Source organism: Porites lutea, chromosome 10, assembly GCF_958299795.1.
Source record: "Porites lutea chromosome 10, jaPorLute2.1, whole genome shotgun sequence".
Classification (NCBI taxonomy): domain Eukaryota; kingdom Metazoa; phylum Cnidaria; class Anthozoa; order Scleractinia; family Poritidae; genus Porites; species Porites lutea.
The window spans coordinates 11,994,603-12,008,325 of record NC_133210.1 but is presented as its reverse complement, the minus strand read 5'-3'; the positions used below and the strand labels follow the sequence as shown (position 1 = coordinate 12,008,325).

The 13,723-nt window shown below is 32.2% G+C and overlaps 1 protein-coding gene across 1 annotated transcript; it reads left to right on the top strand.

Moving 5' to 3' along the window:
* The first annotated feature begins 7,714 nt into the window (after positions 1–7,714).
* On the top strand, positions 7,715–10,996 carry LOC140949519 (uncharacterized). Its single transcript, XM_073398681.1, has 3 exons — positions 7,715–8,237; positions 8,562–8,927; positions 9,351–10,996. The coding sequence occupies exons 1-3, from the start codon at positions 7,715–7,717 to the stop codon at positions 10,994–10,996; spliced, it is 2,535 nt and encodes an 844-aa protein (XP_073254782.1).
* Positions 10,997–13,723: the final 2,727 nt, after the last annotated feature.

Below are 13,723 nucleotides of genomic sequence, written 5' to 3'. Positions count from 1 at the left end.
TTAATTTCAATTTTTGATAAAGAGTTGCATTCGAATATCCATTGACACTGCTAGAAAGAGGTGATACAGCAGTACGTCCAAACAGAGCAAAGATACTGGTCCACAAAGTCGTGAAATTAAGTGCTGTGCACAGATTCTAAAAATAGTTTATGTCAGATAAGAGCCCTGCATGACTCAGACAAACTTTGCTTTTCACTCAAAGGCTTTGTTTGTGCTTTTACTGAGTGTCTAGTCAAAACAATGTTTTTTCACACATTTTATTGGGAAGTGCTCAACAGCAAACGTTGTAGCTGGGAAGAATGTAAGAGGGACTCAAGGATCCCTGAAAAAAGTGGTCTGAGTCACAAAATAAATGCGAGAAATCCGGAAAGAAAGCAAAGTATGCTGTGTTTCATGGAGTGACCAGGCAGCCGGGAAATGTTTTCAAAGAAGTAGAAACCGGGGGGGGGGGGGGGGTAAGGGTACTCCAGTTTTAAGTGGGGGGGGGGGGGGGGGGCAAGTGAATGGGGGCAAAAATTTAAACTAAAAAAGACACTGAAAAAAACTGCCTGCCGAATTTCCAAGCCATAAAATTTCCAGAAAGAATTAAAATAAATAATGTAACTATCACAAATCTTCAGATTATTTTGAATACTCAAAAAAAATCCCTACCTAAATCAAGCTGCCCAAAAAAATACTTGCTCAAATTTCCTTTCCTCAAAAAATCCTGAAATCAAATATTTCAAACCCCCAAAACTCCTTCAATCATCCCTGTCACATGAAATCCAGAGTACCTCCCTGGGTTAGATACAGTTCAATAGAGGGAAGTCTGGAATTTAATCCATTTTCACAAATTGTCTGATTTAATTCTTCTAAAAAACGTTTCTTTAGAAATCTCAAGCGAGTTCAAGCATTGCCTTGGGTTTGATCATGAAGTAGACTCAGTCATCAACCTTGGGCACAATTATAGTGAAATGTCTGTCAAATGTTTTTTAACACTTCACTGACGTGATGCACTGAGTGAGTTTTCAAAGGATATACATGTACAGAAAAATTATCATTGAACCTCCCCGGAGCATTTGATGTTTGTTCGCAAATTAATGTCAAACAGTTCTAAAAAAGGTTTGGTCTTGTAGTGAACAAATTCTCCAAGCTTGCGAATACTTGAATTTCCAACCCTGGAGACGGTTTTCAGAATACTAGCCCGGGAGTATGGTCTCTCTGTTTTTCACAAAAATCTGAACTTGTCGATTATCTGGCATGAGTACATGTACAACTGTACGACTCTTTCTACTTCAGCACACAAAAATTTCTAAACAAGCATCCAATTTTCTTAAGAGAATTAGATGAGAATTCTTGAAAATCGGACGTGCGAATATCAGACTACTGGGTATCTTGTTCTTTTCTTTCTTGTTTCTTTTCTCTTCTTTCTTTTCTTTGAAAACATTTACAGACTGCAACGAGGTATGGACACACACCATTTAAAAGTCCTCTCATTTTCCACTCTGCTTCAATTCTTTGTACTTAGCCATGTTTTCATTTTTTCTACATTATATTCTCCTGAATCTTTTTAGAATTTCGAAACTGGATTACTAGTTTTGTTTGCTAATGCCAAATGGCAAGGTTAATTTCAATTTGTTTATTAAAAGGTACAAGAAAGAATTGTGAAAGCTGTCTGGTTATTATTTTTTGCACTGTATGAAACAATGAAGTTGTAAAGCTAACTTTTTTGAATCTTTTTAGAATTTCGAAACTGGATGACTAGTTTTGTTTGCTAATGCCAAATGGCAAGGTTAATTTCAATTTGTTTATTAAAAGGTACAAGAAAGAATTGTGAAAGCTGTCTGGTTATTATTTTTTGCACTGTATGAAACAATGAAGTTGTAAAGCTAACTTTTTTGAATCTTTTTAGAATTTCGAAACTGGATTACTAGTTTTGTTTGCTAATGCCAAATGGCAATGTTAATTTCAATTTGTTTATTAAAAGGTACAAGAAAGAATTGTGAAAGCTGTCTGGTTATTATTTTTTGCACTGTATGAAACAATGAAGTTGTAAAGCTAACTTTTTTGAATCTTTTTAGAATTTCGAAACTGGATGACTAGTTTTGTTTGCTAATGCCAAATGGCAAGGTTAATTTCAATTTGTTTATTAAAAGGTACAAGAAAGAATTGTGAAAGCTGTCTGGTTATTATTTTTTGCACTGTATGAAACAATGAAGTTGTAAAGCTAACTTTGTATGGGGTAACAAGAAGAAGTGGAATTCAAGATTCATTTCTATTTCACCAGTGGGCCAAAGTTGTTCACATGAAATATTCTTTTCAGTGGTGGATCCCCATCAAAATGACTAAACCATTCTGATACGTTCGCATTGTCTTTTGCCCGAGCAAGCTAGTGTTATTTGATTTTTACCTTTTAAATCACAAGCAACATTGTTGTCTGATTTGCGGCGTAACTTTTTACAAAAGAAACAAAATGCAGGCCCAGACATTCCAAAACTTCAAAGTTTTCCGGGGGGAATCCCCTAGATGCTCGCGCCTTCGACGGCACAAATATTCGCACCCTTGTTCTCAAATGCAACTTCCTAAGGAAAACCTTGGCTTTAGGTCTGTATTATTGCTGAAAAGTGGTCTTGTTCATTGTCAAATTAACTACAGACTACCTACCCACTTCAGACTAATTCAGTAAGTAAAAGTCAACACAACGGATCCTTTCTTATTCATTGAACAAGCTAAGATGTAGATGAAGTGACCGCGTATTCTGCAGTCCAGCTTTCTTAGAACATTCTATCAGGCAATGAGGAAAGCTCGTTACCAAAAGCTTCACTGAAAAAGAAAAAAAATAAAGATCGAAGCAATGTTTATAAACTTACCAAAATAAGTACGGTCCGTATTTTGAGTCTTCAAGTGTCGTCCTTAAAGAGGACCAAGATGTGATGAACGTCTGTTAAGTTCACCAAAGTGAGCTAAGGAGAGCTGAACAACTTAGCGAACGTTGCGGTGTGTCAGGGATTACTACAAACTCACCAAACCAAACGTCCCAAAACCACAAAAGCTACAGGACCACAGGACAAATAATACCGATGGATTGTGGGAAGGAAATTTAATAGCTTCCACGAAAGTCACGAAAATTATACCAAACGGAAACGAGGTAGCGTGATGTCACGGCAAAAGATGGAAATTGATTTCTAGCTATAAATCATAATAAATTCACTGGAATATCGTTGGAGTGACAATCAACAGGAGCCTATTACCCTATTACTACAATCAATAAATTTACAGCAACAATACACTCAATAATTGTACTGTATTTACAGATTTTCTCATGCCAAAAATTATATCCTTTTCAAAATCTCAGCCTGGGGTTATTCTTAAAATATTCTTAATTTTTTGCAAATTTCAGCCTCGATATTCTCATAAAATATATTCTAAAATAAAAAGAGCGCACCGCATTTAGTAATTTCATATTAGATAGTGACTTTTTTAAATTCGGTCTCAAGTATTTCCTTGAGGTTGTTTGTACAAAAATTACCCCATAGTTCTGAAATTATACATGAAATGATTATAATGGTTTAGTGAGGGGGAGGCCACTAATCTTAAGTTCCTTCTGATTCTCTTTTTAACTTTGCAGTACATTCAATACTTTGTTTTTTCTGTTTCATGTTCTTAAGTCATTTGAGGGATTTTCTCAACGCATACCCCTCTCTTATGTACACACTCTTATTAGCAACTCGATTAGCCTCCTCTTCCCTCACTAAACCATTATAATCATTTCATGTATAATTTCAGAACTATAAGGTAATTTTTGTACAAACAATCTCAAAAACAATGTACAACTTCAATTACTTGTGTAAGTTATGAATCTAATGAATAAGACTGAGTCATTGTCCCTTGAGCCCAATCCACTCAGCAGCAGTTCTCAGTACGATACCACCCCTGGCGTATTTGGCCTAGATGGAGTATGTGCTGTCGATCTAGGGTGGTGACCATTTCACCCTTTAGAGTTTTGAACAGGCTAGGGTGTCTGTTTGGGCTGTGAAGGTTGATGAAGAGTAGTCTGTAGTTACGTTTTTGGTACCGACAATTTTTTTATGTTTTTAAGTTTAGATTTCAAATAAGTTTAGATTAAGTTTAGATTTAAGTTTAGATTTAAAATAAGGTCTCTTGGCTTGAAAAGGGTATTGAGATGAACAATAGGGCCATTTCTACGAGGAAAAATAAGACGCGTCTTACGTAAGAGGCGTCTTAAATGAGACGCGAACTGTACCATTTATACGAGCATGTCTTATCTAATAAGACGCGTCTTAGCTAAGCCACGTCTTATTTTGGACGAAATGTGCCGTTTATACGGAAAGTTCGCGTCTTATTTAAGACGCGTCTTGTTTTTCCTCGTATAAATGGCCCTAATGTCTCCTACTACCCATACTCTCTTTCAGTGCAATCCCAGGGAGGAGATCTGGCATTTTCACACCGGGGATGGGGGGAAGGGGGGAAATCAACAAATTCACGGGGAGGCTTCGCTCCGAGATCCAACCGGTTACCCTTTTTGTATATTTTCGCGAAAAAGGTCCTCTTTTCGTGTACCTTCTATTGATAACTATTACTCTTTTCACATACCTTGTTTAGAACTTTGCATCCCTTTTTACTGCTGTAAATGCACGGTCGTTTAAATAGGATTCAATCACAAAAATAGAACGTTTTCTAGACTTTATAAAGCCATAAAATTCATCCGTTAGCCCTTTGAGCCCTTTCACATACCCAAATGACAGATTTCTCTTCCCTTTAGTATACTTCAACGAGTAAAATCCCTACCCTTTCATACACCTGAAGCCTTCTACTCGACTCACGGCCACCACACTTTAATAATAGATATGAAGACTAGATTTTTGGGCGCTTGAAAATATAAACTCTTCTTTATACGTAGTGGAGGGTTCGTCCTTCTTTTAGTCCTGTAGGTTTTCTAAACAGAAAACACAGCTTGAGAGCCTGCATGCAGCGAGGGAAGAGAGTCAGAATGTCGGGCATGCATAATTAATGTATGAGGTTATACGGAAATCTTGCGGAAAGGGAAACGTAATGCACCTATCAATGTAAATCCCGTGGGGGGGGGGGGGGGGTGGGAGTGAGGGCAAGGGGAGGGGATTTGATGCCTGAGACTATCCCCCCGTCGGGCTTTTGATCGTGTGAAGCGTCCCCGGGGTCGGGACATTTGACTTTGACCGATAGAAGCCTGGTATCAATTCAGAAGCGGTTACCAAGTCCGTCCCTCGAGGCTTTCTGAAAGTCACGCTGTTGGAGAATGGTATGAAGTTTTCATTTGTTTTAATCGCCATAATCCGATACTTTACACTGTCATCTAAACAGATAACGTCTATTTTGAGAAAGTTTTTATCTTCAAGTTCCCATCTGATTGTAAACCTCGATTGAAATCGAATTTTACCATGAAAGTCAGAGGATTTTTTACAGGTCACTGATCCGACCTGTTCCGACATGTTGAGCAGATGTTATAAAGCATTTTACGTTTCATTAATGTAATAGCACGGTCAATCTTCCTGGAGCGATTATGTTGTTCAAAATAAGAGATGCTAGTGGAGAGAGAAAATACTTAATTACAGCTAGTAATTTAACGGAACTTACGTTTAACCTTAAATAAAAGTAGTAAGAACGTACTTTTGAAATGATCTTTTATTCGTTTTATATAGTATTATAGTATTGTTTGTTTAGATTTTTCCCCTGGGGTGGGGGCTTTTTTGACACTTTTGATTGACCTTTCGTTTCCCACCCTGGGGAATTTGATCAAAAAATTTTAAAATTTGTCAAATCCCCACCCCTTGCCCGCACTCCCCCCCCCCCCCACCCCCCACGGGGTTTACATTGATAGGTGCATAAGCTCCACATTAATTACCGCGGAAAAAAATTGGCTACAGCAAAGAAAAAACGACCAACAGGACAAAAAGCGAATTCATTTCACATTGTCGAATCTCTGGGAAGACAAACTTGTTCTCAGCCTGTTTCGCGCATGCTCGCTACATGATTGACAGTTTTGTTAACTTTGGCGATTATGGAAAGCCGAAAATAGGCGAAAACAAAGGCCGTTGCCAGGCCTTGTGGGAACGGCGCCTCATTCTCTTCTCTCGACTGTAATAACGCAAAAAAAGAATACATTAAGAATCAAGATACTTTCTGGTAAATTAATTTTCTTTTGGATTAATATTTCTCACTTTGTTAAAATCCGGGTCCGAGAAAAACTGTGTTGTTATTGAATACCCAGTCGAACCTCCTTGTGCGACCTCTTCCTAAAAGCGACCGCCAATCCAAAACACCAAAATTTTCCTTAAGTCAAATCCTTACAGTAGGAGCCTCTCCTGTAAGTGATAACGACCACGTTTTGGGCCTGACGGCAATGATTTTCCATTGTTTTTAACCTCTGGTAAGCGACTACTTGACACATTCTCTAATCTCTATGTGCACTATATATGCTACTTGGAATACATACATACTTTTTACCTTCCCAAAGGGGCTTTTCAGGAACAATGATTATGTTAATAACTGATTACAACACTAGTAGTTAGTAAAATGGCATATCTGGCGCACTTTATAAATTTTAAAAAATCCGATACTTCTAATAAAATCCCTGAATATGCAAAAGACTTCAAAAATGAATGGCTTTACATAACAGGGATTAATAGGAAGTGTGGTGAGTTTATGAAAATTCTTGGAGATAATACTGATTCTTTTGAAAAAGTTTTTTTGTCTTCAAGAGCAAGAGCACTTTTTAGGGACTTTAAAAATGTTTTGGAGGCTCAAAAAGTTGGGAAACTTCAAAATATTAGTAAATTAAAGTTCAAATTAAGTGCTGTTAGTAGAATAATTGATATAAGAGAAGACCTATATTTTCATATGGGAAACACTTTTTATGATGACTTTTTTGAAGATGATAATTTTCGAGATTTTTTTGAGAATTTTATCGTCTTTATTAACAATGTCAAAATTAAAAATGAAGAAGAATTTGAAAATGATCTTTTTGAAGAATATGATGATTTAGATGAAGAAATTCAAAGAGAAAGAGAAAGAGAAAGAGAAGATATGCAAAGAATTTTAAATGAGATTGTAAGAGGAGATGAAAGTGAAAGTGAAAGTGAAAGTGAAATTGAAAGTGAAAGTGAAAGTGAAAGTGATTAAAAAAAAAGGCTTAAAGTCTTATAATCTAAATATAAGATTATAAGACGTCATGTCTAACCAAGCAAATGGTTCGTGGGGTAGTACACCCTTTGTAACAGATAAACAATTTCAGAATATGTCTTTAGATCAAATAAAAAATATAATAGAAGCAGAAAAAGAAGGACTTAAGAAAGATTATAAGGAATTAGGATCAAGAAAAAGATTAATTAAACAATATAAAAAATTGGTAAAAGCTAGAGAAAAAGTAAGAAAAGGTATTGATATAAAAAAAGAATATAAAAAGAAAAAAAAGATAAAAACATTTGAAGAGTATTTTGAGGAATGTATAAAAAATAAAGAGATTCCCAAAGATACTCCAGATTACTTACGTAGATCTCTTGAGCGTGCTATGTATGAACATGAGCAAGGAATACAAATAGAAAAATCAGCTCTTAATAATCTTGTTGTTAAGTATGTTTTAGAGGGAATTCCTGGTATTTCTCCAATTGAATATTATAATAGAGTTTATGCTAGTTTATTAAATTTATTGAAGGAGCATAGAAATATTAAATTAAAAATGGTTATGGTTTGTTTAATGGAAAGAATTAAAGTTAAAACAGAAAAAGGAATTCAAGAATTAGAAGAGTTTAAAGCATATTTTAGTTCGAAAACTTATAAAAATTATGAATCGTCAAATGAAGAAGAAATAGTAACAAAATGTATGAGTAAAATTTTAGATGATATAGAAGAGTTTAGCCAAAATGGAAGCGGGTGGTATTTTAAAGAAGTTTTAAAGCTTGAAGTTAATACTATTAAGTTTAATCCAACCAAAGGATCGTCTTATATTGATCTTCCTTCTTGGATAAAAAATAAAAAAGCAATTGTTAATATTAAAAATAAAGATGATAAATGCTTTCTTTGGTGTATACTTAGGTATCTTCATCCAAGAGATAGAGATGAAGAAAGAATAAACGATTTAAAAAAGTATGAGTTTTCACTTAACACTAAAGGAATTACTTTTCCAATAAAATTAAATAATATTACTCAATTTGAGAAACTTAATCCAGATATTCGAGGAATAAATGTTTTTTCTGAAGATGGTAAAATGATTATTTATCCTTTGAGAGAGGCAAATAGAGATTGCAAAAATACTATTGATTTATTTTTGTATGAAAAAGATGGTATCTCTCATTATACTCTTATTAAAAATTTTCATAGGTTAATAAGGTTTCAAAAAACTGTAAGTAGTAATGGTAAAATATTTATTTGTAAGAGATGTTTTACTCATTACACTAAAGAAGAATTATTAGATGATCATATCAAATATTGTAGTAACAATGCAACAGCGATTGTAAAAATGCCTGAACCAAACACAATGTTATACTTTAAAAATTATCACAAAAGATTTCCTGTTCCTTTTGTAGTTTATGCAGATTTTGAATGCTTTACTAAACCAATGAATAGTTGCAGTCCTAATCCAAAAGACTCTTATAATTTTAACTATCAAAAACATGAACCATCAGGATTTTGTTTTTATATTAAAGGAATAGTTGATAAAAAAATTAAACCAATCATTTATACAAAAACCTCCGAAGATGAAGATATATCAAAAGTATTTGTAGAAAAACTTGCGGAAGTAACTAAAGAAATTTATAATAATTTTTATCAAAGACCAAAACCTCTTAGACTAACTAGTGCAGATCAAAAATCATTTGATTCTGAAGTTAACTGTCATATTTGTGGTGGTGAATTAAAAGAGGATAAAGTTAGAGATCATTGTCATTTTACAGGTCAGTATCGTGGAGCAGCGCATAACAAATGTAATCTTATGTGTCGTAAACCAAAATTATTACCAGTTATATTTCACAATCTTCAAGGTTATGATGCTCATCTGTTTATAAAACAACTTGCTAGATTAGAAGGAAAAATAAATTGTATTCCATCTACGGAAGAAAAATATATTTCATTTTCAAAAAATATTAAAGTTGATGAGTATTATTCTTGTAAATTTGATAAAATGATAGATGTAAATTTTGAAATACGATTTTTAGATTCATTCAAGTTTCTTCAAACATCACTTGCCAATCTTGTTTCAAATTTATCAGAAGATGATTTTCATAATACAAAATATGTATTCAAGAAAAATGTAGATTTACTAACTCGTAAGGGAGTTTATCCTTATGATTATGTTTCATCACTTGATGTATTATCAGAAACATGTTTACCACCCAAAGAGGAATTCTATTCAAAATTAAATGATGAAGATATTAGTGATGATGATTACAAACATGCAATTAAAGTATGGAATACTTTTGGGTGTAACACAATAAGAGATTATCACGATCTTTATCTGAAATCTGATGTCCTACTTCTGTCAGATGTATTTGAAAACTTTAGGAAAACTTGTCTCAAACATTACAAACTTGACCCAGTTCACTATTACACATCTCCAGGTCTAGCTTGGGATGCATGTCTAAAAGAAACAGGCCAGCAATTAGAGTTACTACATGATTATGATATGTTAATGATGTTTGAACGTGGAATACGTGGTGGAATAACACATATATCAAAGCGATATGCAGAAGCGAATAACAAATATATGAAAGATTACAATCCTGATAAGGAGTCTAGTTATATACAATATCTCGACGCAAACAATCTTTATGGATGGGCGATGTCTCAAAATCTTCCAACACATGGATTTAAATGGATGAAAAATATAACAAAAGAAAAGGTAATGGATATTCTTGAGAAAGCAAATCATAGTATGTCAAATCTTGGTAGTAAAGGTTATATATTTGAAGTAGATCTGGAGTATCCTGAAAAACTATGGACATCACATAATGACTATCCTCTAGCACCTGAGAGAATGATTGTTAATGGTGTTGAAAAATTAATTTGTCATTTTAAACCCCGAAAAAATTATGTTGTGCATTACCGAAATCTTAGACAGTATCTTGAGTTGGGAATGAGAATAACTGCTGTTCATAGAGGAATATCATTTTATCAAAGTTCTTGGATGGAACCATATATCCGAAAAAATACAGAACTAAGAAAGAGAGCTTCAAACAATTTTGAAAAAGACTTTTTCAAATTAATGAACAATAGTGTTTTTGGAAAAACAATAGAAAATATAAGGAAAAGGCAAAATATAGAACTTGTGAATAATCGTGAGAGAGCTGTCAAACTAGCAAATCGCCCAAACTTTGATAGAGCGACAATATTTGATCGCAATCTTATTGCTATTCATATGTTAAATACTGAAGTGTATTTTAATAAACCAGTATATGTTGGTCAAGAAATTCTAGATTTATCAAAAACACTAATGTTTAATTTTTATTACACTTACATACGAGAGAAATATGGAAACAATGCAGAATTATTGTTTACAGATACGGATTCATTGATGTATCAAATTAAAACAAAAGATTTTTATAAAGATATAAGTCCTGATATTTTAACCAAGTTTGACACTTCAGATTATCCTTCAAATCATAAATCTGGAATACTAACAGGAGCTAATAAAAAAGTGATTGGAATGTTTAAAGATGAAGTTGCAGGAAAACAGATAACACATTTTGTTGGATTGCGACCCAAACTTTATAGTTTTAAAATTGAAGAGGAAATGGAAGTAAGAAAGTGTAAAGGAATAAAGAAAAATATTATAAAAAAGAAATTAGATTTTGATGATTATGTTAAATGTCTATTTACAGGTGAGAAAGAAATGAGAAGTATGAAAATAATAAGAAGTGAAAAACATGATATATATTCTAAAGAAGTTAACAAAATAGCTCTAAGTAATAAAGATGATAAGCGCATTGTTTTAGAGGATAATGTTCATACTTTGGCTTTTAGATAAAAAAAAAATTATTTAAAAGTAAATAAAGTATTAATTAATAAATGTCTTATACAAAAGAAGAAATAAAAAAATATTTAGCTATACTTCATAATTATAAAAAACCTATTCAGCAAGTTAGTGAAAAACCACAATGTTCAAATTGCTCAAATACTGAATTTTTTACAATAGATTCTGGCCTCAAAATTTGTGAAGAATGTGGTGTAGAAAACGGTCATGTATTAGGATTATTTGATGTAAAAGATTTGGATAGGTTGTATTATAGAAAAAAGAGTATTTACCATAGGAAATACCACTATGAGAAAAAGGTAAATGAAATTTCTAAAAGAATAAAACTAAATGATGAAGAAAAATGTGAACTTTATGATAAACTAACAAAAATAGATAACAAAATAATGGAAATGCTTAACAATCAATACTTCAGAAAGAGAATAATAAATATTAATTATTTAACAAAAAAAATTTTGGAGGAGATGGGGTGTGAAAAGTATAAACTTATTGAACTTAAGATTAGTCCTCAAACTTTAGAGATTTATGAAAAGTGGTGGGATAGTTATAAAGGGTTAAATAAATAATTTTATATTTTAAAAAATATATAAAATTAATCTTCTAAATAAGTATATCCAGATTTAAATACTCTAAAAATATCTAAAAATGATTTTATTTTAAAATACAAATCTTCATCAATTTCCGTATCTAATTTAAAATCATTCATAACTTCAAATATACCTTCTGTATCTATATCACCATCTTTCATTACATCTTTTACAAATTCTAAATTATTATTGTTCATTAAATTAGTTAATTCTTTTGTTTTTTCTTTTGTATTTTCAAATTTTTTTCTTTTTAATGTATTAATATGATTTAAAGCAATATTTTTTATAAATTTTTTTGGTTCTTTTTTCATTTTTTGAAAATTTTCAAGTATATACTCATCATGTAAAAAATCATATACTTCTTCTAGTAATTCTTTTCCAAGTCTTTCAAAATCTTTTTCTCTAAGAATAACAGCTGCCATTTATAATATGATTATATAAAAATTATTTTGAGCTGCCCTCGTGAATCACGGGGTCAGGTAATTAAAGATAAAAAAAAAGCTGCCCCGGCGATTCACCGGGGCAGGTCCAAGGCAGATGGATTAAAGGGGCCCCAATTCAGGGCCCCCTTGGAGGAGAACAAAATTGTATAATTTGTTTAGATAGAAAATTAATAAAGGCTTAAAGAAATAAAATTAACAAATTCAAATGCAAGAAAAATCTTTTATTAACCAGCAACTTGGAATAAAATTTAACTCTTATATCGATCAAAAATGTAGAGTATGGTTCAAAGCAAAAGAAGTAGCTACTATTTTAGGTTATCAAGATACTAATCAAGCTATTCGAAAACATGTATCAGAAAATCACAAAAGAAAAATTCTTTTGAACCAACCCGTCGAATCGACGGGTTGCTCTATGACTTATTTTGTCGACGAAGCAGGCTTCTACGAACTTGTTTTTAGATCTAGATTACCTGCTGCAAAAATATTTCGTGAGTGGGTATTTACTAAGGTATTACCAACAATTCGTAAGTATGGTTATTATAGAATATTAGATTCAAAAATAAAACAAAGAGTAATATTTGATGGGGTAAAATACTATAAACATCCTGTGTTTTATAGATATGCTGCAAGTAAAAATGGAGATATTTTAAGTTTAAAATCTGAAAAAATCTTAAAGATGAAAAAAATTAGAGGAGGATATTTAAGTTTTGTTATATGTGATAAAAAACTAGAAAAACCAAAAGATTATCTTCAACATAGATTTGTATATGAAGTTTTTAAAGGTGAAATACCAAGATGTAAACAAGTGGATCATATTAATGAGGTTAAGGCTGATAATAGAATAAAAAATCTTCAACTACTTACTCCACAAAAAAATTCTGAAAAAAGCAATAGTAAACCAATTATTTCTACAAATTTAGAAACTGGAAAAGAAAGATTTATATCTATCAAAAAAGCTTCAGATGAATTAAATATTCATGCTGGTAATATTTCTAACATTTGTTGTAAAAGAAAATCTTATAAATCAGCAACTTCAAAGAAAGATAATCAAAAATATACCTTTAGATTCTTATGATTAAATATTAACACTAATATTTAATCTATATTAAATTTATTTTTATACTTTTTTGCAAAGTTATCAATACTTGATGGACATTGATCAATTATTATTTCATCCAGAATCTTAATACGATCTATAAATTCTTGTTTATTCCACTCATCTCCTCTGAGTGCTGATCGTAATTCAACGAGCACTTTTTCATAAGTAGTATAAGCCATCTTTGATGTTTCTATCTTCTTTTTAAAATCCTTCTTTTTTGTAATTCCAGCTACAATAACTCCAGCACCATTTACAACTCCGAGAACAACAGGGTTTAGTGTTTTTTCTCCAACAATAGTCCCAATTGCAACCAAGCTTATTCCAGAAATACTAAAAAAATCATCAAGAAATTTGTATCTCTTATAACACTTTTTATAACACCAGTATTTTTTGTGGTAATGACTATAAAAGTCTTTGAGAGTTGTAACGTCTGATTCTGAAAGATTTACGTCAATGTGATTAAATTCAAAGATATCCTTCATTTATTCTTTTGTTTACATTAACTCCCCAACTATAATATATAACTTCCAAGTAACTTTTCCTGAAGCATTACTTTGTGAAATTTCTCAGAGCCGGTGTCGTAAAAGTTTGT